The sequence below is a fragment of the Mustela putorius genome, unplaced genomic scaffold, assembly GCF_011764305.1.
Source record: "Mustela putorius furo isolate JIRA1106 unplaced genomic scaffold, ASM1176430v1.1 tig00000592_pilon_pilon_pilon, whole genome shotgun sequence".
Classification (NCBI taxonomy): Eukaryota; Metazoa; Chordata; class Mammalia; order Carnivora; family Mustelidae; genus Mustela; species Mustela putorius.
In genome coordinates, this window is record NW_025421426.1 from 6,709,524 (window position 1) to 6,733,554 (window position 24,031).

Here is a 24,031-nt window from a genome sequence, read left to right on the forward strand (position 1 = left end):
TCTCTCTCTCTCTCTCTCTCATGTAGCGTGTGGCTGATGGCCTTTGATGACGAACCTGGCCTTCAGCACGGTTCAGGCCTGCCCTTGTGGCAGGGGTGGGAGGTGGCAGGGGGGTGGAGGGCCGTGGAATAGGGCCCACCGGGAATGGCCAGTTGACAGGGTCTGTCCTGGTCCCTGTGAGCTGGGTGTTTTTACACCTGCTCTCCCAATGAAAAGACTGCACTTGGTTGGGCTCTGTATCTGTGACCTCCTCTCTGACCTCCTGATGTCTGTCCTGTCTCTGTCTTCCTTTTCGTCTGTCTCATTCACTCCCCTCCAGTCGCACTGTCCCCTTGCTGTTCCTCCTTCTAGCCCATCAGCGCTTCCACATCAGGTCCTTTGCCTGGCACAGTCTTCCCCAACATTTTTGCAGAACTCCCTCCCCTGCTTTACCCAGAGTCTCTGTTTAAATGTCACCTCCTCCAAGAGGCCTCCCTGGACCTCCCCATTTGAAAGAGCCCCTCCCGGGGCCCCTGGGCGGCTCAGGGTGAAGCGTCTGCCTTCAGCTTAGGTCACGATCTTGGGGTCCTGGGATCGAGAACCACGTTGGACTTCCTCCTCAGTGGGGAGGCTGCTTCTCCCTCTGCCCATCCTCTGGCTTGTGCTCGCTCTTTCAAATAAAATAAAATAAAATAAAGAACAGCTCCCTTCCCCAAACCTTCTAGTCTGTCACTCTGATTTGTTTTCATAGTATTTATCACTGTCTGACATTGTACTGTGCACCTGATTTTTATTTTGGCCCATCTCCTTTACAAGAGTGTAATATCCACCAGGTGAGGAATTTTTCTCTGTTTCATATACAGATTTGTCTCCAGGCCCTAGAATACTGCTCCACCATGAAGAAGGTGCTTAGGGACATTTACTGAATGAATGAGTGAGCAAATGAGTGACTGAGTCCGTGACGCTCCCCCCCTGCCCCCACCTGCCAGAACACCCTGTCTGTACAGAGCAGAGCTGAGGTCTGGTGTGGGGCCAGGTGACCTGGATGCCGTGTCTGGGGCCCTCGGAGTGGACGTCTCTCATTCCTGTCCTCCCCGGTCCCCTAGGAGCTGGCCAAGAGGACCCCTGGCAAACACCCGGACCACCCTGCGGTCCAGAGCGCCCTGCAGGCCATGAAGACCGTGTGCTCCAACATCAACGAGACCAAGCGGCAGATGGAGAAGCTGGAGGCACTGGAGCAGCTGCAGTCTCACATCGAGGGCTGGGAGGTGCGGCGGGGCGGGAGGAGCGGGGTCCCGGGCGTGCGCGACTGCAGCTCTGCGTTGCGGTCTGGGTCCCAGGCTTCAGCCTGTATGGTGCGTTTGGTTCGGCCTCCAGGGCATTTGCAAAAAAAAAAAAAAAAAAAAAAATTTAGTTATTTTGCAGTGGAATCCACATGAAAGTCTAGAGTTCCAAGTTTCTTTAGAAAAATCAGTAGCTCTGGGCCCTTACTTTCCATGACCACAGCCACGAGAGCTTCCGGTGTTCCTCAGTCCCCGGCACCTCCCGTTCCTTCCGTCTCTCTCTTTCACGTGTTGCCTCACCTGCCTGGTGTCCATAGGCCCCAGTGCTTTTGGCGCCGAGGTCCACCATAGTGCTTATGGGTCTGGGCCAGGACAGAATTCTGGCTCTGATGCTCCCTTGCTGGGTGATTCGAGGCAGATGTCTTAACTTCTCTGAACCTCCTGTTTCCTCTCTTCCTGGCACATAGTAGGTACTCAATAAATGCTAGGGGTTGATATTACATTACTATCATCATGCTTACGGGGCTCTGGGATTCTTGAAATCTCTTCTCATGGTGCATGCATTTAAACCTCCTTCCTTAGATTATCAGAGATTTCCTACAAATCTGTGGAAGGAAATGGGGAAATCTGAATAAATAAAAAAAAAAATCAATATCAGAGTCAGTGCAGCTGGAACGGGAGATCAAAAGCAAAGATGAAAGACTCCTAGATTACTCTCTGAATCATCTGCCTTTGGGTTTTCTGGCGCTTGCTACTTTTGGGATTTCCACTTTTCTTCCCGGTGTTCCGGAATCCTGAACGTGACTCCGTCTCACTGCAGAGATTGAGAGTCTGGCTGTTGCGGGGGCGGGGGGAGCTGCTTGCAGCGGGGAGGCGGGTAGTGTGGGTTAGCGCTGGCCACATACCCATCCTCTTCCCGCGGGGCCTTCCCGTCCTGCCGAAGCTGGGGAATGGAGAGCCGCATTTCTCGGTCCCCCCAGTAGTTCAGGTTTGGGATGTGATTGACCAAAATCAGATCCAGCTGCTGGGGATTTGGCCGATGGAGTGGATATAGAGCATAGCATGGTCGTGTTTGGCTCTCTGTGGTAGCATCAGCAGAGGGGCCGGGCTCCAGCTTCCTGGGTGTTCAGGGACACGGGACATTTGCTTGTTGTTGATGGCATGGGTCGCGCAGGCAGGGGATGGCTCTGCGGCTGACCTGCAGATGACCTGCAGCGGCTGCCTCGGGCCTGGATGTGGCCTGGGTCATGTTTTCCTGGCGTATCCACTTGGGCCCGTGTGTGTGACTCTTTCTTTTCCCAGATGGGGCCGAGGCAGTGGCTGTGGGGGGGGGGGTAGGCCAGGTAGACAATGTTGGTGGTTTTCTGGGAGCCCTGGTTTGGATTTCAGGCTCTCCTAGACCATCTGATAATTAAGTAAACCCCTTGTTTCTTTCTACTTAAAATACATGTAGCTTGGTTTCTGTTTCCTGTGACTGCAAATTGCTGAATGTCAGGTGTGTTGGTTAGGGTGTGTTGTCTCAGGACTCATGTCAGCCCTAGGATGTCAGAGCTTCCCCTTTGTCTCTTGAGGACCTCTTGGCCTCCCCCGCCTGGTCCCATGAGAGCAGGAGCTCCAGGCATCACTTTGTGTTCCAGAATAGCGGGAGACAGAGGCGTGGCCAGGGCATGCGAGGGAGCTCTTCTCCTCAGTGGAGGAAAACCTTACCCAGAAACCCTGAAGACTTCCCCTTTCATCTCACTGACCAGTGGGTCGCACGGCCACTTTCAGCCATGCTTACCTAAAGAGCAAACAGAATGAAGGATGTGTTTAAGCCTGTTTGGGCTTTGAGCTTCCTGGCAGCCAAAGTGAGGAGAGCAGGAGACATAAGTTACTCAATATTTATTTTCAAAAAAGGAAGACAGAGCAGTTCTTCTGGGAGACACAGAGTTTCCTGGAAACCAGCTGAGAAAGAAATCGCTCCCATGGGCCCCTGTGGAGAAGAGGATTGAGCAAGCCCTTTGGCAGCTGAAGCAGAAGTGTTTTCTAGATGCTTACTTCTGGGAAGAGCCTCGGGAAATAAGAACTAAGGATCTTTGGGGGGCCCTTTTAGACCCTGAAAAACCTACAGTTGGAGAGTGACCCTGATTTCGGTCACTGTACTGGGTGCTGTAGGAGGTACACTGTGCCAGAATAAGAATTGCTGGCAATGATTGAGCCCCTGTTACATGTCTCCAGGACAAAGGGACGGGTGCTCTTATGATCCCCATTGGACAGCTGAGGAAACTGAGGCACAGTGACTTGGTCTGGAGGTCCAGCCCTGTAACTGACAGTCGGCCCTGCCTCAGGCAAGTTTGTCCCGCTCTCTTGGCCTCCATTTGCCTTGATTGTTTAATCTGAGTAATAATATCTCTTGAAGGTATCTCCTATTCTTTTTTTTTTAAGATTTTATTTTATTTATTTGTCAGAGAGAGAAAGAATGCACAAGCAGGGGGAGCGGCAGAGGGAGAAGTAGGCTCTCTGCTGAGCAAGGAGCCCCATGTGGGACTCCATCCCAGGATCCTGAGATCATGACGTGAGCCGAAGGCAGATGCTTCACCGACGGAGCCACCCAGGTGCCCCTGTCCTGGTGTCATTCTGAGGATAAAGTGAAAACTGGAGTATGAATGCTTGTTGGAAAAAGTAAAATGGTTTTCTCTGCAGTAGAAAGTTTTCTTCTGAAAGTGTATTTATTGAAGTCATCTCTACTCCCCGTGTGGAGCTTGAACTCACAGCCCCGAGATCAAGAGTCACACAGTCCTCTGAGCCAGCCAGGTGCCCCTGGAGAAAGGTTTTTAAATGCAGTTTGATCCTTAAGGCGAGTTGTAAAAATAATGTGTCATAGCTGGAAACAATCCTGGGTGACAGTGAAGCTACTTGTAGTGTCTCCTGTTCTGTAGTTACAACCTTGGGGGACAGTGTGAGTTGCATGTAGTTTGTGGTGAATGGCGGTGGTTACAGATCCTTGCTTCTGATAATCTTCCTGGTAATTACTGATCTTGCCATCTGACCTCTCGCCGGTCTGTTTAGATGGTGCCATCTCTAGCTCTTGGAATATGGCTGGCAAGGGTCTCATTGTGGGAGGAGGGAGGGTCTCTTCCTTGGCTGCTTAGTGGCTGTGGGCTTGGGCTTGCATCAGGAGTCTGATCTCCGATTGCTGCCTCCTCCCCCGCCCCCATCCTTCCTAAGCCGCTTGTCCTTTTTAGTTGGGAGACTGGTTTACTTAAAACCAGATAAGTGGGGCCATAAATCCACTTTATCGAGGGGAAGGAAATAGCAGGATGTCGCAATACCTCGGAAGTGAGTGAACGAGCCAGCTCCCTTTGCGGGGAGGGGTTCTTCATCCTCAGTTTCCCCATCTGAAAAGTCTGGGGAAGTCAGCCCTCCTTCTTGGGTGCCTTGAGGATTCGGGAGGGAACGCATGCTCAGCGCTCGGAAATAGGCTGCCTCCCTGGCTTGGAGTAAATGCTCTATAAACTCTGAGAGGAGCTGTGGCCGCAGAGCAGGGTTTCACTCTTACTTTTTTTTTTTTTTTTTTTAAGATGAGAAAGCATCATGCAGCTTTAGCTACAGCTCATGCCCAGTGTGGGCTGACCCTCCTGCAGAGGGACACTCAGGAAGCAAGCTCCACAGACTTCTGTGTGAAACTCACAGTAATAAAAAAAAAATACATGTTCTTAATAAGAACGAAATGGGACATACTCGTCTCACTGGCTCTGGAAATGCTGGTTTGAGAGATCATCAGTTGCCCACACCCATGAGGGGACAGAAGGAAACAGGAGCGAGGAAGCATAAAATTGTTATTAAAAAAAGAGAGAGAGAGAGAGAGAGAGAGAAGTTGTCATAGGCCCTTCCACCCTTCCTGGGATGCCTTGTGCTCCAGGGGGCTGTGGTCTCTCCCTTTTGGAGACCCCTGCTCTAGACCAGTCGTCTCATTAAAAAGCCCTTCAGGTTGTCAGGTTACCTTCTTCTTTTATATTTTTTTTAATATATATATTTTAAAGATTTTACTTATTTATCAGAGAGAGAGAGAGAGAGCGAGCACAGGCAGACAGAATGGCAGGCAGAGGCAGAGGGAGAAGCAGGCTCCCTGCCGAGCAAGGAGCCCGATGTGGGACTTGATCCCAGGACGCTGGGATCATGACCTGAGCTGAAGGCAGCAGCTTAACCAACTGAGTCACCCAGGTGTCCCTGTCAGGTTACCTTCTAAGGGGCAGCCATCTCTTCCCTGCCCCCGGGTGGGAGAGGGACGCCATCCTGTCTGGGTTCACATCCCAGCTCGCTCACTGACCAGCTGTGTGACCTTGAACAAGTCACTTCTCTGCTCTGTGCTTCAGTTTCTTTGTCTGTAAAATGAGAGCCGTTGTAAGGATGAACTGGATTGGTGTAAAATACTTAGAACCATGGGGGCATGTGGTGAGCTTTTCCTGTCCCCTCTCCGTGTTAATGCTCCAGTTCGAGGGAGTCTGCGCTGTCCGCAAGTCTCTAGCCCTGGCTGGTGGACACCGTGGTGCTCAGCCTCTTCCCTGTGTGTCTGATCCTAGATTACCCCGGACCCAGGTTCAAGGATTCTAGGGAGACCGAGCCAGCCGGGCTTCTCAGCAGGGCTGGGGCGGATGGGACATCCCCATGCCATGTCCTTGACAGTTCACGTGTATTTGCTCGGTGGTCTTTGGCTAAGGCTGGAGGGGCAGCTTCCCAGGCTGGGTTCGCTGATCTCTGTGGTCCCTGGACATTGACAGGTCAGGTGTAGTCCAACGTGACGTCAGGGTTTGGGGCCCTGCAGCCAGGCCAGGTGCCAGATCCACGTTTAAGTGGCTAAAGTCCCCCTTTGGAGGCTAGCAGACTGGAGTGGTAGGCATGAGTGAGGTGAGGGAACCAGGTGGGGAAGCAGGCGGCCTCTAGGCACTGCTGAATGGCTTCTGCCCCGAGCCGGGCCCATGGGCCATGGTTAGAGCCTCATCACCCCAAGAGTCACGCTCACCCTGCTGGCGAAGATACTGGGGGTCCATGGGGCTCCTTGTCACAAGAGCCCTGAGCCCTGGTGCAGCGGGCTCACTCCCTGGCTGGTGGCTGTGTGTGGAGTCTGGTCCCTGGCCGCAGCATATGGGCATCTATGCTGTGATTTCTGTTAACGGACACACGCTCCTGCCCGAGGCTGCTAGCCCTTGACCACAAAGAGCAGGTTTCCCAGGACCCCAGCTGGGCCCCAGAGGCATCTCTGGCATTTTTGGGTAATGAGTTTGCTGTATTCAGGGGACACAGCCTGAAACAGGGGAGACTGCAGTGGGCAGTTAGCAGAAAGCCCGATTTCTGCATTTCTAGAACCAGTTCCCCTTCCTGGGTCTCAGAAATAACTGAGTCAGCATCCGTCATTGGGGTATGAACTCCTCTTTGGTTCTGGGTGTCTCATGTTTGGGGAAGGAGACTTTGTGCACACTTCTCCCTCCCTCTCTCAAGTTCATTTCACGTGTCATTCTTCCTCCTCTGTCATCTGCAGGTCAAACGAGCTTCCCTGAACCCCTCTTTTGTGTAATGTCCCTGGGGTCTAAGTGTCAGAGGTACTCCATTGTCCGCCTGTTGCTGGGCTCGGTGCTAATCCTGATGTGTGGCTTCGATTACATCGTTGGCTGCTAAGAGAGAGGATGGCATAAATGAGGGAGAAGTTGATTTCTCAGTAGCAGAACAGGCTGGCGGGGAGGGCGTGACGGCTCCCTCCAGCTCCAGGTTCCTTCCAGCTTCTTGCTCCACTGTCTGCTACAATGTATGCCACCACTCCAGCTGGCGTCCAGCCTGTGACAAGAGGGAAGGGAGAGAGAGGAGAGGAAACTGTTTTCTCTCAAGGAAATAAAGTGTAGAAATGGGGCGCATGGGCCATGTGTCAATCACGTGACCATACGGGCACAAGGGATGCTGGGAAATGGAGTCTCTGGTTGGACGGCTGAGAGCCAGCCGAACTCTGCTCCCGCCACAGGGGAGGAGCCTGCCCTGCTGGCATCCAGGGCCCTCCTCGGTGTGTTTCCAGCCTCCTCTCCTGTAGCACTTGGAGAGCTCTGCGCCCCACCTTGGTCCTCCTTGAGCTCCAGACAGACCTGTGCGGTCGGGTCCCCCTGGAGCCTTTCCTGACCCCCTCAGTGGGAACATCACTGAGATTCAGATAACTCCACGGCTGGCGAGCATCCTGGCTGCCCCCGTCACTTAGCACGGATGGCCCCCTGGAGTTTGAGAACTGTTTCCATCTGTGTTCATGGCTGTAGCTAGAGGAGCTGCTCCAAGAATCCTGCCCTGATGGTGTGCACACTGTGTTTATCTCCCGCTCTACAGGCATTTACCGAGCACCTGCTGTGTGCCCCTAGAGGGTGACAGGGGCTGGGGAGACCGTGGCAAATGCTTGATCATGCTCCATAACGCTTCCGTGCTTATGGAAATGGCATTCTAGTAGTGGTGATACCTTCACAAGTCAAGACATAAATGAGGAAGGGTAGGCAAAAACAAAACAAACATGAAAAACCCCAAATCCCAAGCAAGAACCGAACCAAAATAAAACCGGATGCCAGCTTGGGCTGGGTGGGTCATTTCCCCTCCCCGAGCCCAGCTTTCTCTTCTATGGACATGGGTTTCCTCTTGTGCTCCTCCCGGCATGGTTCCGGCGTGCTCAGTGGGCAGAAGCCACTGATGAGATTGTTGGGATTTTTCTGTCTGCTGACAGATTTCCTGCAGTGGCGTGTTTAGGTTTTGGGGGGCAAGTGAGGCAGTGGTAGGTTTTGTGTCTGGGAAGGAAGGGGATATCCCCGAGTGCTCTCCTGGATTTGCCAACTCATTCCCTCTCCCCTTGTCACTCTCCCAGGGCTCCAACCTCACAGACATCTGCACCCAGCTCCTCCTGCAAGGGACTTTGTTAAAAATCTCAGCGGGCAACATCCAGGAGAGGGCCTTCTTCCTCTTTGACAACCTCCTTGTCTACTGCAAGCGGAAATCCAGGTGAGTTGCTGGGGCTGGGGCTGCCCAGGTGGGCCTGGAGGCAGGGATTCCGCGGGACCTTGACTGTCTCTCACAGTGACACCTTAGACTTGTCACTTCCCTCTCTTGGCCTCCCTTTTCTCATCTGAGTTGAGGGGTTCAGGGGATCAGCACTGCCTAATAGAAATATAATGCGAGCCTCACGTGTTATTTAACATTTTCTAGCAGCCACATTAAAAAAAATCAAAAAGAAACAGTCAACATGAATTTCAATAATGTATTTTATTTTTTCCAGTGTATCTGTAAATGTTATTTAATGTCAACAACCAATGTACAGTCGATTTTTGAAAATCATTAGGAAGGTATTTTGCGTTTTCTTTGTATGCGAAGTCTTCAAAATCTGGTGCCTATCTTACACTTTCAGCACATCTCACATCATCCTAGCCCCGTCTTAAGTTCTCAGCAGCCACAGCGGCTGTATTGGACAGTGTGGATCTAGATAGTCATAGAATTTGGGGATTCTTTGTGACACTAACATCCTCTGATTCTGAGATCCAAAGGTGGGGGACTGAAGGGCACAGGGCTCTCTCATGTTAAGCTTTTTGGGGGAAAGGATAGTATCTTTGTCACCTTTGTATTTTTCCCTGGAACTTCCTAGTTTGTAGAGTCAAGGAAGTGGATGGACAGGTGGGCGGGTGGTAGACACGTACAGACACGTGCCTGACTGTGAGTGTGCATGTTGGGATGTGTGGGCAGATGGGAGAAGGCATGGGTGCATCGGCGGGGCTCGGAGGGTGAGTGGATGGTGGATGGAAAGGGCCGGGGACGATTATGGATGGATGTGTGAACCGATTTGCCGATGGACGAGTGAGTAGATGAAGGAGCAAGTGGGTGGGTGGTTGGGGGTGTAGGAGACGGCTGGTTGGAGGCATGGACAGAAAATTGGGCGAATGTCTGAGTGTTTGGTAGTTGGAGAAGTAGATGAAGATGCGATGAGCTGGCAGAGGTGTGTTCAGATGTAATGGTGAGTTGGGGCCTTCATGTATGATATTTAAATGAATGGGTTGGGGGAGGGATGGTCGTAAAATGGTCATAAAATAGTAGATAGAAGATCAGTTAGGTGGATGGATGGATAGATGGTTGGTTGATTGGTGGTTGTTGGGGTGATTGGATTCTGGGATGGAGGGTTGGGTATTGAATGACCACGTGGGTGGATGGGTGGGGGGATGGTTGGAGAGAGGGAGACTTGGGAGACAGAGGCGTAGGGGAACGGAACGAGTGGCTGGCTGGGTGGCTGGCTGGATGGCTCGCTGGCTGGTGTGACTGGGTGGGTAGTGGACTGAGAGATCCCTGTCTTTTCAGTTTTCTGAAGAAGCCCTTTTGAATTTGAATCTTCTTTCCTGTTACTTTATTTTAGGGCTGAAACAGTGACTTTCCAGAGACATCTTTACTCCTTTATCTAGGAAAAGCTAAGGCTGAGGGGAGGTCCAGACCCCGGAGCCTACTGTCAGCATTGCCTCCACCTTCCTCTGGGCTCCCGGCACGTCACGTACTGTCCCTGAGCCTCCTTTTCCTTATCTGTTTCTGCTAGCCTCTTCAGGTTGTCGTGAGGAACCTTTTCACCGGATGAATGATGGCGTTCCTTGCGTGTCTGGGGGGAGCCCTTCTTTCCCTTCCAGCCTGACCTCTCTGAGCCTCAGTTTTCTCTTCTGTAGAAGAGGGATGATAAACCCCTTCTTACTGTAGAGTTTGATGAATAGCCAGGCTCCTTACAGTTCAATCCCTGGTCGCACTTCTCTAGCTCTGACTTTGCCTTGCTTTCCTCCGTTCCCTTCTGTGCAGAATCAGGTGCTCACATGCCTCTCAGAGCGACTGTGGGGAAGCAGAGGTGTTAGGCGCGCCCGGTACGTAGTTAAAGCTCACAAAGTCAGGGTTAGCTGCTGTCCCCTTGCTGCTCACCTGCCTCCATCCGTGTTGGGTTCCTGTTCACGCACAGGTGCAGTCCCCGGCACGCAGTAGGCGCTTCAGCCACGGGCCCCATCCCGCCTCTGCCCTTCTTCCCTGTTCTGGGTTTGGTCCTTCTGGTTGAAGGCCTTGGCCTCCTTCTTCTCCCGTCTCCCTTATTTGATGCTTTATTCCTGCCCATTCTGTTCGGCCTCTCTGCGTCTGTCTCGTGTCCCCTCTAGCCGCCCCCCCCTTCCCACGAACATCCCATTTTTCCTTCCTCCTTGCTCACTGCCTGTTCTCGCTGGGCACATCCTGCGAGTCCTCTGCCCCCCACTGCCAGCCGCCCGGAGCTGTCTGAAGCAGGCACTTTTCTCAGAACACCAGGGGCTGTAGAAAACAGAATGTCCCTTCAGGCATGTGTGAGCGGCTCCAGCTCCGGCTGGCTTTGCTCATCTGTCGGCCGCCGGCCCTTCCTCCGTCAGTGTGGTCGCATCTGTTGGAGCAGTAGCGGCCGGGGATGCTGCCGCTGCGGGATTCCATGTGGGCCTTCTGGGGCTGGCCCTGGGGCTGCCGTGAGCTCTTTGAAGGCCGTTCTCCACGCCAGTTCTGTGCGTGAGCCAGGCCGGCTGGAGGGAAAGGGCACATCTGTCTCCTGAGGGAACGTGGCTGGTGGCCAGTGTTCTCGTCTCGGGATGGGGAGCCAGGGGGCCGGGTTCCAAGACGGGACATCCCAGAGGGATTGGGCAAGGGTGGATGGGGCTGCCGGCCTGACTGATGTGGTCACAGGAAATGCCTGTCACTGCTAGGTGTCTGCCGACTGGTTTGTCTTTGCCTGGGTCATGCGGGGCACCGCCCATCCGGCACACGGGTCAGGGAAGGTCTCTGACTCAGAGTGTTTCTGGCCCAATTTGAAAGTAGAGGCTCCTTGGATATCAGAAGCGGAAGGAGTGTTCTAGTAGCCCACCTCCCCATTCTTTGGAATGGGAAACCGAGACCCCCAAGAAGAGAACCCATGACAAGCTCCGTCTCTAATACCTCGAGTGCTTGTTTGTGTCTTAGAGGTCGCAGTACTTAGGGACACTGAGACCCTGCCACTCACTGGCCAAGCGGCCTTGGGCAAGTTACATCAGCTTTTTGTGTCTCTGTTTTCCTGTCTGTTCAATGGGGATAAAAGTAGTCCCTATCCAAAAGGATAGTTCTTATAGATGAAGTATGATACAACATGGAAATTGGTTAGAATAAGGCCTGGCACATGTGTGGAAAGGAGAAGAATTGCCCCTCTCTGTCTTCCTCTGGGGGCTCTCGCACCCCACTCAAACTTCAGTCGGGCCTCAAGCTAGACTCTTCATTTTCCTCACAGCTCCTGTCCCAGACATTCTCCTCTGAGTCTTCCTCATTCGGAGTAAAGGGCACTTTGGTTGACCTTGATGCTGACCTCCCTCACCCCACACCCACTTCTTCAGCAAGTCCTTTCCATTCTGTCCCCAAACTTTGGCCAGAACTTCAGTGTCATTCCAATAAGAACTCCAGGAGGAAGTTTTCGTGTATGTATGTGTCAGTGGTTGTAAAATTTACCTGGAAACACGAACATGGCCTCCACCGTTTTGAAAAAGGGCAAAGCTGGGGACCTCGTGCTTCTGGAAGCCCGGCTTACTCGCAGCTGAAGTGATTAAGACAACGTCGTATTGGTGCCAAACCAAAGAGTTTAGTGGACTAGAAGAACTAGTTCAGCAGTAGACCCCCATGAAAGTGATCACTTGAATTTCAACAGAGGTGCCAATGCAGTTCAATAAATGATGCTTGGTTCATTTGGTATCCCATGGGGGAAATGAGTCTTGACTATCAGCTCATACAATGCATAAAAAGCCAACTTCAGATGGATCATAGATTTAAATGTGTGGGGTAAAGCCATCAGGTTTCTAGGAGAAGGCATAGGAGACTATCTTCACAATCTGGCGGTAAGCAAAGATTTCTTAAGTAGGACAAAAAGTGCCATTCTAAAGGAAAAATGGATTCATCAGATTATGTTAAAATTGAGAACTGCTCATCAAAAGACACTGTGACAAGAGTAAAAAGTCAGCTAGGGATTAGGGATCTTTGCGATCCATATAACTGACAGGGGATTCACATCCAGAATGTATCAAGAAGTTCAAAAGCCAAATTTGGCACTCTGTCCCTTTTTATAAATAAAGATTTATTGGTACACGGCATGCCCATTTGTTTTGGTGTTGTCCGTGGATGCTTTCCTGCATTAAGGGCAGAGTAGAGTAGTTGACACAGAGACACGGAGCCCCCAAAACTGAAAATGTTTACTCTCTATGTGGCCCTCTTCAGAAAACATTTGCTAACTCTTGCTAGAAAACATTAAGAAAAAGATAACCCAACAGGAAAATGCTCTAGGGGCAGTCCTTTCACAAAAGCCCATGGCCCACAGGACTAAATGGCCAGTAAACATGAAAAGGTGCTCAGCCTCATTACTCATCAGGGACATGCAAATGGAATGTTTAATGAGCCACTACTCTGTGCCCACCTGAATGGCCAACACGGAAATTAGCTACAGAGGATGGGGAGCCACTGGAACGTTGCTACTCTACCAGGGACAGGGAGAAATGGTGCAGCTCCTTTGGGAAACATCTTGGCATTCTCCGGGAAAGGCAATCACGTGGATCCCTTGTAACTCAGCAGTTCAGCCCCTAGGTCGATCCCCTGTAGAGATGTGCACATGTGTTCTTCATAAGACACATGCAAAGACAGTCACGGCCGTGCCAAACAGGAAGCAACCGACATACCCGTCACCATCACCCGTGGTCATTCCATGTATGTGAAGTTACAAAACAGGCAGAGCGAAGCTGTGGGGTCATAGGTCAGGAGAGCTGTGACTGTTGAGGGGGGGATGAGGAGGAACAGGGCAGGGGGTTAGTGACTGGGAAGGGGACACAGTGGGGGGCTTTCGGGGTGTTTACAGTGAGAGTAGAGGTGTGCTCACTCTATGAAAGTTAAATGAGCCACATCTTTCTTTGGGTATTTTTTTTCCTGTGTGGATTTTATACTTTCATGAAAAGTTCAGAGAAGCTTGTATACACATGTACCCGAGTAGGTAGGTCTGGGCAGGCGGGTGCAAACCATTGCTCTGCTCAGTGGCTTCTAGTTCCCCCTACTTTCTGCTGGCTCTGCCTGCAGTCCCTTCTCCGCCACAGGGAGTCCTTTATAACCTAGATCAGATCGTGTTCTTGCGCTGCTCAGACTCTCTGTGGCCCCCACCTCATACGGGCAGGAGGAGTCCATCTTTACCATGGTGCACAGGATCCCGTAGGATCTGGCCCGAGTGGCCTCTCTGACCCCTTGCCCACACTCGCCCTCGCCCACTCACCTTCAGCCGCAGCCAGCTCGTGGCTCCTTGCAGCATGGCATGGGGCTCGTGTCCTCTGCCTGGAATGTTCCTCCTCAGAAACCCTCCTAGGTTCCTCCCTCACCTTTCCAGGGTCTTTGCTCCAAAGCCACCTCTTCAGGGAGGCCTCCCTTGACCAACTCTCCCAGTTAAAATCATGTTCCCACCCTCCCTAACCATCGTCTTGCTTTATTACAGTTGTTTTTACAAACTTTCAATATTTTAATTAAAAGCATATATATTGCATTTTTACAACATTCTTTTTTTTTTTTTTTAAAGATTTTATTTATTTATTTGTCAGAGAGAGAGAGAATGAGAACGAGCACAGGCAGACAGAGTGGAAGGCAGAGTCAGAGGGAGAAGCAGGCTCCCCGCAGAGCAAGGAGCCCGATATGGGACTCGATCCCAGGACGCCGGGATCATGACCCGAGCCAAAGGCAGCTGCTTAACCAACTGAGCCACCCAGGTGTCCCTTTCTACAACATTCTTTTCATCAAGAGCTTGAGGCATCTTCTTTGAGGATAAGTTCACCCTTTTTTAAAAATCTTTTTTAAAAAAAGATTCTATTTATTTATTTATTCATGAGAGGCAGAGAGAGAGAGAGAGAGAGGCAGAGGCAGAGGGAGAAGCGGACCTTGGGGCCCCATGTGGAACTTGATCCCAGGAACCTGAGCAGAAGGCAGACGCTTAACCGACTGAGCCACCCAGGCACCCAAGAATAAATTCACTCTGAACACAAAAGCAACTTACCTTTATCAGGTCTTTCCAGAATAGTCACTTAATTTTCAGAGACAGCTCTCTTTCCAACATTCGTATGTCCTCACATACAATACACAGTTTGCCCAATTTCAGTGACAGGTGCACGTCAGGCAAACAGATCTGAGAACATGACCCACTTGGAGGAGCAGAGGGGCCTGCGCCTACCCCAGAGTGGCCTTCAAGCCCTCAGACTTCATTCTTTGCTTTATTTTAACCACACATTTAGCAATCCTGACGTAACTTGGCTTTGACTTCTCTGCGTAGCGTCTGTCTCTGTGCTGCCTCCCCCCTCGTATTGGACAATGAGTTCTGAGACTGTTTTTGTTCACCGTTGCAGACCCAGCACCTAGCACAGTGCCTGGCACTCAGTGGGTGTTCTTGGAAGTACTTGTTGAATGCGTGGTTGCGTGACTCCTCTTGGCCCCAACTTGGCATCCTCTCCATAGGAAGGACTGGTCAGATGTTTGTTGAGTGACTGAGCGAGTGGCTGATTGACCTGGGTGAGGGCATGAGTGGTGGGCAGGGGGATGTGGATGGTTGCGTGGACTGCCTACTTCGGGCACGCTTCTTCTCTGGTCTGATTTGAGTCGGTACCCTCTGTTAGACACTCTGAGAGCCCCTACCGACCTTATCGCCAAGAGGAATGAACTTCTGCTGCTTCTGGTTAGTTTCTCATCAAAGTTAACTGTTAGCTGTGGCTCTGTGAGGTCAGCAAGGCCTTTTTTCCAAATGGAGGAACTGTACCTTGGAATGGGGAAGAGACTTGTTGAAGTCACCCAGCCACCAGCCGAAAACCCACGCTCCTGCCATCTCCGGGCGCCCTTCCAGATTACTGCTCTGCTTGCCTTTGCTCTTCCGAGCCCCGTTAGGTGAGACATAGGGGTTGTTGATGCGCCCCTGTCTTTCAGGGTCACCGGGAGCAAGAAATCCACCAAGAGGACCAAGTCCATCAATGGCTCCCTCTACATCTTCAGGGGTCGAATCAACACTGAGGTCATGGAGGTGGAGAATGTGGAAGACGGGACAGGTAGGCCCTTGCCCCAAGGCCCACCTGACCCCCGCCCCACCTGCTCCGTGGCACAGTCTCTGTTTCAGTTTTTTCTTTTCTCTTCTTTTCTTTTTTAGCGGTTGGGAGGGGCACAGGGAGAGAGACAATCGTAACAGGCTTACGTGCTGGGCTTGGAGCCCCTTGTGGGGCTTGATTTCATGACCCTGAAATCATAACCTGAGCGGAAATCTAGAGTCTGGTGTTTAACTGACTGAGCCATCCAGATGCCTCTTGGTTTTTTCTTTTATTTGAAATGTAACCTCCCTAAGAGAAGTATCTAAAACATATGCACATCGAGTGAACACCTTGGTTGTCATCATTCAATTAAGTCAGTAAGTAGAACGCTGCGTGCACCCCGAGAGCTCCTCATAGACCCCTCTTTGGCCACAGCACCTCCTGCCCCCCAAAGTAACTGTCCAAATTGTATGATGACCATTTTCTTGCTTTTTTTTAAAAAACATTTTTCTCCGGCGCCTGGGTGGCTCAGTGGGTTAAGCCGCTGCCTTCGGCTCAGGTCATGATCTCAGAGTCCTGGGATCGAGTCCCGCATCGGGCTCTCTGCTCAGCGGAGAGCCTGCTTCCCTTTCTCTCTCTCTGCCTGCCTCTCCATCTACTTGTGATTTCTCTCTGTCAAATAAATAAATAAAATCTTTAAAAAAAAAAACAAAACAAAAAACAAACAAACAAAAAAACCCACTGATTTAAAAAACATTTTTCTCTCCCAAGTATGCATTAGTAAACATCTTTTTTTTTTTTTTTAAGATTTATTTATTTATTTGACAGAGAGATCACAAGTAGGCAGAGAGGCAGGCAGAGAAGGGGAAGCAGGCTCCTACCAAGCAGAGAGCCAGATGTGGGGCTCGATTCCAGGACCCCGAGATCACGACCTGAGCTGAAGGCAGAGGCCTAACCCACTGAGCCACCCAAGTGTCCCTGCATTAGTAAACATTCTAATGAAAATTTGTTTCAAAACTTTCTTTAAATAGGTATATCATTATATGCATACTAAGTGGGTCTAAATATATACATGTAGTTACATAGATATTGTTTTATGAATCTATTTAAAGGGTTGTAAGATACTGTGTGTTCTTTTGCATCTGGTTTTATGCTTCTGCCTGGAGGGGTCTGCAGGGTGTTGGTCCCCTCTGCTGTGTAATGCTCTTATTCTGCCGTTGGTGATAGACATTTGGGTCATTTCTGCTGTTGGCTATTATGAACGGTGAGGCAGTGAGCAGTCTTGTGTGAACCTCTTTGTGTATGTGCCCTTGAGCTTGGCGAGGGCAGAAGTTCCTAACTGGTTTTGAGACACAGACTTCTTCGGCAGTGTCACAAAACCTATGGACCCCTCCTTGGATTTAGGGTATGGACAGCTTCCACTTTCCTGGAAAACGACAGCCCGTTTTCAAAGAGGTTGGCCAGTCCCCATCCCAGCCAGTGGTGTGTAAGGGCCCTGAACTTGGCATTGTTGGCCTTGCACTAGTTTTAAGTAGCCCCAGTGTCCGGATGAGATGGGCAGGGAGGCTGGGATGTATTCCCAGGCTCCAGGACTCCTGCATTTGTACCCAGACTGTGGGGTCCTGAAGCCCCTGTAATTGGTGTGTGTGTGTGTGTGGCGGGGCGGGGGGTGTCTTTGTTTGCAGATCTTCTGTTCTTCGCAGAGAATAGAGAGGCGAGGGAGTGAGTGTTTGAAGAGTTGCGAGTTCAGCTCTCAGATCCTGATCCTGCTGATGGCCCTGCCCCCTGTTTTTCTGGAGTGAGATGTGCTGATCCCATGACCTTACTTTCAAGCGAGTAGTGGGGAATGTTCAGAGTTGTAGGCTGAGTCTGGGCTGACCCACCTTTGCCTTCTGCCCCTGCCAGCGGATTACCACAGCAATGGCTACACTGTCACCAACGGCTGGAAGATACACAACACGGCCAAAAACAAGTGGTTCGTCTGCATGGCCAAGACCGCGGAAGAGAAGCAGAAGTGGCTGGACGCCATCATCCGTGAGCGGGAGCAGCGCGAGAGTGAGTATGCCCTCTCCTGGGCCTCCAGCTCTGCGGGGCTGTCCTGGGATCCTGGGGTGTGTATGGCTTCCGCTAGGCTGGTCACTTCTGCCGAGGGAGGACTGTGTCCAGGGAAGGGGCCTAGGCTACAGGACGCGGGTCACTAAAGGGTCAGAGAGCTTTGGGACTTAGAACTTGGTGGTATCTTGGGTCACCTGAGGGCATCTGGTAGTGCCCATTTAATAGATGGGGTGACTAAGACCCAGTGGAAGGGACTTGCCCAAGGGTCAGGGGTCATATGGTTGGTCACCCTGGTTCTTGGTACCCTTCACCCTTGTGGGCTGGTAGCTGAGACATTCCCTCCCTGCCTCTCTCTCCCCCACCGGTCTGTTACCTTCAGCTGGGCTTCTTTGTGCTTAAGGCTCGGAGTCTGCCTCTGGGAGGAGGCTCCTTGGGGGTTGCTTACTAACTGTGGTCCCAGATCTCTCTGGGCCCAGGCTCCCCGGAGGCCCTTGCATAAGTCATGCGGGGCTGGGTATGGTAGGGACCTGGGTTGTTGTGCAGAGGTCTGGGAAAAGGGATATGTGCTATGTCTGGGGGTAAATTACTTCAGTTTCCCAGATCTCAGTGATGCCGTCTGATAAATGGGGATAAAAGTTCCTACTGCACAGGGTTGTAATGGTGCTAAATGCAGTTTGGATTTGACCATGCTTGGTAAATTTGACACATGATCCTAAAAACCCTGCCTACCCACCCCCCCCCCCACCTTTGCAAAGGAGGAAACAGAGGCACAGTTATTTCTGTATCTGCAGCCTTCTACTTGGGTGTGTCATAGGATCCTCACACTTTCCCTGTCTAACCAGAACTCCTAATTTCCACCATCTCCCCCCACCAAAGCTGGAAGTTCCCCATCTTAGTACCTTGTTCCTCCCTTTGCCTGATGCCTCAGTTTGCGACTCTTGGTCCCATCCCTGATTTCTGCCCACTCCCCAGATCCAGTATATGGAGTCCCTTTACTTCCACCAAATCTGCCCACTTCCCTTTCCCCGCCACATCCATCTGTGAGCAAGTCACCGCCATCTCTCAGGACTATGGGCCCTGCAGGGCTGGATCCCTTGTTTTTCCTTTTCTTTAGAGAAGCTAGATTTTAAGTTTTCAGGTGATATTTCTTGATTTTAAATTTTGTATGAAAAATGATGCAGGTGGCTTTAAGCCAAGCTACTGAAACTGGCCCCTGGTCGGCAAGCTTGTGAGCTCTGAAACTGGTCGGGGCTGGGTGTGTGCCCAGGATGGGGGGTGGGGTTCAGGGGTGTGGACTGGCCTGGGTGTGGCTGATCCGTGTCTCTGTGGTTAGAATGGGGGCCTGTGGTCCACGTAGGGTATATGTGGTCACAAGGAAGGTGTGGCCTCAGTGGGCCTCAGTCCTTAGAATCGGGTGTTGTCCAAACTGTGACCTCAGGGCTGGGTTTCCAGGGGGTGGTGCGTGGATCATGAGCACAGATGTGGAGCCAAACTTTCTGGGTTGAAATCCTGGTTCTGCCACTTCTAGTTGGGTGAACTTAGATAGCTTCATTCCTCTGGGCCTCCATTTCTTTATTTGTGAAGGGGGTTCCACAGGTTTCTTGAGGATTAAGGGGCACATAGTAGGTGCTTCCAGCATTTTCTCTTGTTATTTGTCATTGCTGTTGTCAGGAGCGGACAGGGTCCAAGCAGAAAACGTAGCCAGGAATCGAGTCAGGGTTCTCTGTTTGTTGTCTAAAGAAATGGGCAAATTTTTATCCCTGGTTGGAAGGAAGAACTCAGTAGGCTTTCTGATAACCTCTGAATTTGGAAACCCACGCTCATGTTGAAGGGTTGAATGAGCTTGACTGCCTGTTACCCTGGAACTTAACCTCTCTGGGCCTCGGCTTTGCCGTCTGTGAAATGGGGGAACCAGCCGCTCCTACAAGGTTGTGCAGGGAGTCACTGGCAGGTGCCTGGAGCAGGGGCTGGCACTCTATGAGGGCTCTGTACGTGACCCCGGTGGGGGCTTCCAGGAACTGCGGGCCTGCCCCCCTCTGCTCCCCAGGGCTGATGCTTGCCTGGGTGCTGACTGTGCTCCCTCCGTAGGCCTGAAGCTGGGCATGGAGCGGGACGCCTACGTCATGATTGCGGAGAAGGGAGAGAAGCTTTACCACATGATGATGAACAAGAAGGTGAACTTGATCAAGGACCGTCGGAGAAAACTGAGCACCGTCCCCAAGTGCTTCCTCGGCAAGTGAGTGGTCCCAGCTGGGCCTCCGTGGGGCTCTCGCGTTGGTCCCAGGCAGCCGGTGCGCCAGAGTATGCCTGCCTGGCTCTTCCCCAGGAGCCCTGGGGGGGCAGAGCCACTAAAGCACCCCGAGTCCTCATTTAACAGACCTCAGGAGCCAAGAAGGATTAGTGGGGGCCCCATATCGGGTCTTTCAAATGTTTCCTTCCAAATTCGCCGCAGAATGTACATTTTATGCTGTCACCGGTGCACACATCCTGTAGCATATGACTGAAGCCAGTTTCACAGAACTTACCATGCTGGGCATGCTCTGAAAGTATTTGTGTCTTTTCTGTTCTGTTTTCTATTCTGTCTTGTCCTTTGCGTGTTATTCGTTTCTTCTAAGAAATGATGTGAAGCCAGATGGTGGCATTGATTTCACACAGTCCTGATGGGTGGCCCGCCATGGATTGGGACGCTGCCCCCACACTCACAACAGGACCCCCTATAGACAGCACAAGCAAAGAGCTTCTGAACACAGGGAGGGCACGTGGGAGTTGCCGGAAGCGCCGCAGAGCAGACGTGGGTCTTGGCATCAGTCCGCGCGGGCTGCTGTCACCACGCATTGCACACTGAGCAGCCCAACAGAAACTAACTGCCTCGCAGGCCTGGAGACTGGAAGTCTGAGACCAGGGCGTGAGCAGGGTTGGTGTCCCGTGAGACCGTCCTGCCCGGGTGTGAGGGCAACGGGGGGAGGCTCCTGGAAGCTTTCAGGATTTGAGGGCCTCCGACGTCTCTGGGAAATACATTCCTTCCCAATAATAAAACATTTCTCCCCTTGCCCCCATTTTATAACCAAGGATCAAAGGGGTCAGAGCACTGGTGTGTCTTAAACCCAGAGACAGATTCACAGTCTCACCAAAATTGCCAGGCTTTGGGCCGCCCTGCCTTGAGCTCAACGCGGTGGTGGATGCAGAGGGTGCCAACCTCACAGAGCCTGTGGTTCTGCCGGGGAGAAGGAAGTTGGCCTGGGAGGCAGCGACTTTATTTGGAACGTATTGACTAATAACCCATCCACTTCCCAAAAGCTTTGAAAAGCTCTCGGATATAAGCGTCTGTGTTCTGATCTTGCCTCAGACCAGGGGAGAGGTGATTTGGACAGAGGCAGCCCCCATGGTAAAGGTGGGGGAAGTGGTTGCGTTGTGGATCATTTTGAAAGTGACCACATTTGCTGGTTGGGTGAGAAAACAGTTGAGGATTGTGAGCCCTTGGAAGGCTGGAGTTGCCACTGCTGTGAAGGGGAAGGAGACGGATGGAAGAGCAGGTTTTGGGGGGGGTGGCTCCTCTAGGACGGGTACTCTTGGGACTCTTAGACACCTGGATGGAGAGGTTGACTTGTTAGCTGGTTATAGATCTTGACTTGGGGAGAGAAGACTGGGTTAGAGAAGTAATTGCAGGGCATATGGGCATTTTAATTTTTTTTTTTTTAAGATTTTATTTGACAGAGAGAGAGAGAGAGATCACAAGTAGGCACAGAGGTATGCAGAGAGAGGGGGGAAGCAGGCTTCCTGCTGAGCAGAGAGCCCGATGTGGGGCTTGATCCTAGGACCCTGAGATCATGATCTGAGCTGAGAGGCTTAACTCACTAAGCTACCCAGGCACCCCTAATTTTTTTTTTTTAAGGCTTTATTCATTTATTTGAGAGACAGCACAAGCTGAGGGGAAAGGCAGAGGGAGAGGGAGAAGCAGACTCCCTGCTGAATAGGGAGCCTGATGTGGGACTCGATCCCAGGACCCCAAGATCATCATGACCTGAGCTGAAGGCCGATGCTTCACCGACTGAACCACCCAGGTGCCATCAGAACATTTTGATGGTTTTTAAAGCCATAAGACTGAAATCTGCAAGGGGACATGTGGGGAGAGCAGAGGCAGGTACTGGACCTTGGGGCTGGCGTCGGGAGGAAGGAGCCCAAGAGGGAGCAAGCAAAGAGGCAGGAGGCACCCGGGGCGAGTGTGGCGTCCTGGAAGCTAGGCAAAGATGCAGACACAGGGCCCAGCGGCAGCCAGGTTTGGACAGCGAAGCTGGAAATGCCCAGAGGACGTTCAAGGGCCAGCGTTGACCTGCCTCTTCGGAGACCAGGTGTGGAGCTGGGGCTGAGCTCCTTGGTCACAGCTCGGGTCTTATGGTGGAAGGGGCAGCAGGCAGGAGATTTGGGGGGTGGCTGGGCTCCTAAGCAGTGGCTGGGGGCTGCCCTGGGTCAGGGGTGCCCTGTTGCCACCCCAGCTGTGAGCTCCGGGAGGGTGTATGGAGAGAAGTCTGGGCCCCAGACTTGCGGGAGGCGAGGCAGGGGCGGCTTGGCTCGTCTCCATCAGCTGGTCTTTAATCCCTGGACAGAAAGGAGGTTTTTCTCTCTGAAGGGGTCTTACTTCCACCCTGGGTCAGACGACCTCTCCGCCTCCTGCCAAGCCCCTTGGGGAGCTCAGTGCAGCCGGATGGGATCACCTGCCCATGATTAGAGTCTCAGCAGAGTGTTCTGTCTCTTCAGGAAGGATTAGGGAGATTTCTTTTACCGCCTCTTTGAAACAGGGCCAGGATTGAAGCTTGTTTTATAATCATCGGGGCCCTAAGGACCAGACTTCCTACAAAAGATTGTTCTAATAAAGCTCTTCTCTCTGCATAGCTCTTTGCCCAGCCCTAGGGCCCGTGACCTTCCTCCTTCCCCGCCAGGGCTCAGCTCCCAAGTCTCCTGCAGGAGCATCCTTGGTCCCTTCAGGTGGAAGAGACCTGTAGCCGCCAAGACGTTAATTATCTCCCTTTCTCCACTCCAGACACTGGCAGGTGGCTCTGCCTCTTAACCCACATACAACGGTGTGGGGAAGGTCACTGCCATCATCCCCGTTGTAAGGGTAAGAGAATTGAGGCACAGAGAGGGAAGAGGTCCTGTACAAGGTCACCCAGCCACAAGTGGGGGATCGGGATTTGAATCCAGGACTCTCTCCCACCACACTCTGCTGCATGTATCCATTTATATTTCTGTTCGGCACATTTTGTTTTTCCTTGGTAGTTCCTTTCTCCATATCCATCTGCACTACGAGAAGGGGAATCCATGAATACAAAACATGTCTGATTTATCTTTATAACTTCCGAGGGTTGGGCTTTGAGTCAGCCTTGGACACAAGCCCTGGTTCCCCCACCTTTAAGCTCTGTGACTGTGGGCAAGTTTCTTAACCTCTCTGAGCTTCAGTAAAGGACCAGTTAATGGGAAATAGTCAAATATGCCTCACAGGATTATCAGAGGCTTCAGTGAGAAAAATGCTTGTGACATGCTGGGCACAGTGCTGGCAGGAGTGATGGGAATGTGTGTCGGGGTGGCCTGTTTCTGCCCTGCTCAGAGACAGAGCTCACGAAGAAGATCAAGGAATAAAATCTGGGTGTTTGTGTGGAGGCATCATGGGAGGGACAAGGCGTTGGGCAGACAGAATCGATTCATTCCTGCATCCATGTGTTTCATTCAGTGTTTCTTGAGCCCTTATGGTGTGCCAGCAGGAACAGGACAGACAAGCCCCCTTCCTCGTGGAGATGACTGTCCACGGGGGGAGCCGGAAAACACACAAGGAGACAAACAACAGCACAGAGGGGATTTTCGCCAGCCGGCGGATGTTGTAAGAAGTGAGTTAGGTTGATGTTAAGGAGGTGAGGAAACAGGGTGCGGTTTCAGCCAGGATGGTCAGGGAGAGCTTCGCAGGAGAGGTGATGTTTTAACCAAGCTCTAGATAATAAGCAGGAGCTGATCATGAGAAGATCTGGGGGAACAGCATTCCTGGCAGAGGGAACAGCAGGTGCAAGAGCCCCACAGCTGGAACGAGCTTTGAGTAATTGAGGAACAGCCAGGCCAGTGTGGCTAGAGTGAGGGCGTGGCCAAGGGGCTCTATCAGGCAGGTAAGGGAGGTGGGGGGCTTGGGTTTTATTCTGCGTGCTCTGGGAAGCTGTTCAGAGTCTAAGCAGAAGGGTAAGAGGAGGATGAGCTCATCACATCGGCTCTTGGTGGAGGAACTGGCAGAGGTATGAGAACTCAGGGGTTAAATGTAGTGGTGTGACTGGCAGGGGCAGTCAGGGAAGGCTTCCCGGAAGAAGAATGCCTTTGGCTTCCACTTTGTCTGAGGTTAGATATCATTCATTGATTGGTGTCTGCTGTTACAGACGCTCTGAGGTGGGAGGGGCCTCACTGTCTCACCCACCTGCGTGCTCAGGTGCAGGGTGTCCGAGGATAAGAGCCAGTCAGTCGTGATTTGTCAGACATGGCTTCAGGAAGCTTCTACAGGAGTTCTTCAGGAAGCAACTTTAGGCAGTGGAGTTACAGGGACAGGCAGAAAACCTCCAGTCCTGCCCTCGTGGAGGAGACAGGTGAGAACAAGGGAACTGCCGGTGG

General features: G+C 51.8%; 1 protein-coding gene across 3 annotated transcripts in view; it reads left to right on the forward strand.

The window, feature by feature from the left end:
* Nucleotides 1–24,031, forward strand: part of PREX1 (phosphatidylinositol-3,4,5-trisphosphate dependent Rac exchange factor 1) — a 176,521-nt gene that overhangs the window by 97,784 nt on the left and 54,706 nt on the right. For 2 of the 3 annotated variants that reach the window (XM_004746244.3, XM_045082122.1), the window contains exons 6-10: nucleotides 1,086–1,247; nucleotides 8,128–8,261; nucleotides 15,243–15,361; nucleotides 17,243–17,392; nucleotides 19,481–19,628. In XM_004746244.3, the coding sequence (XP_004746301.1) occupies nucleotides 1,086–1,247; nucleotides 8,128–8,261; nucleotides 15,243–15,361; nucleotides 17,243–17,392; nucleotides 19,481–19,628 (713 nt within the window). The remainder of the gene's footprint in view (nucleotides 1–1,085; nucleotides 1,248–8,127; nucleotides 8,262–15,242; nucleotides 15,362–17,242; nucleotides 17,393–19,480; nucleotides 19,629–24,031) is intronic. The other variant, XM_045082121.1, reaches the window with a different exon arrangement.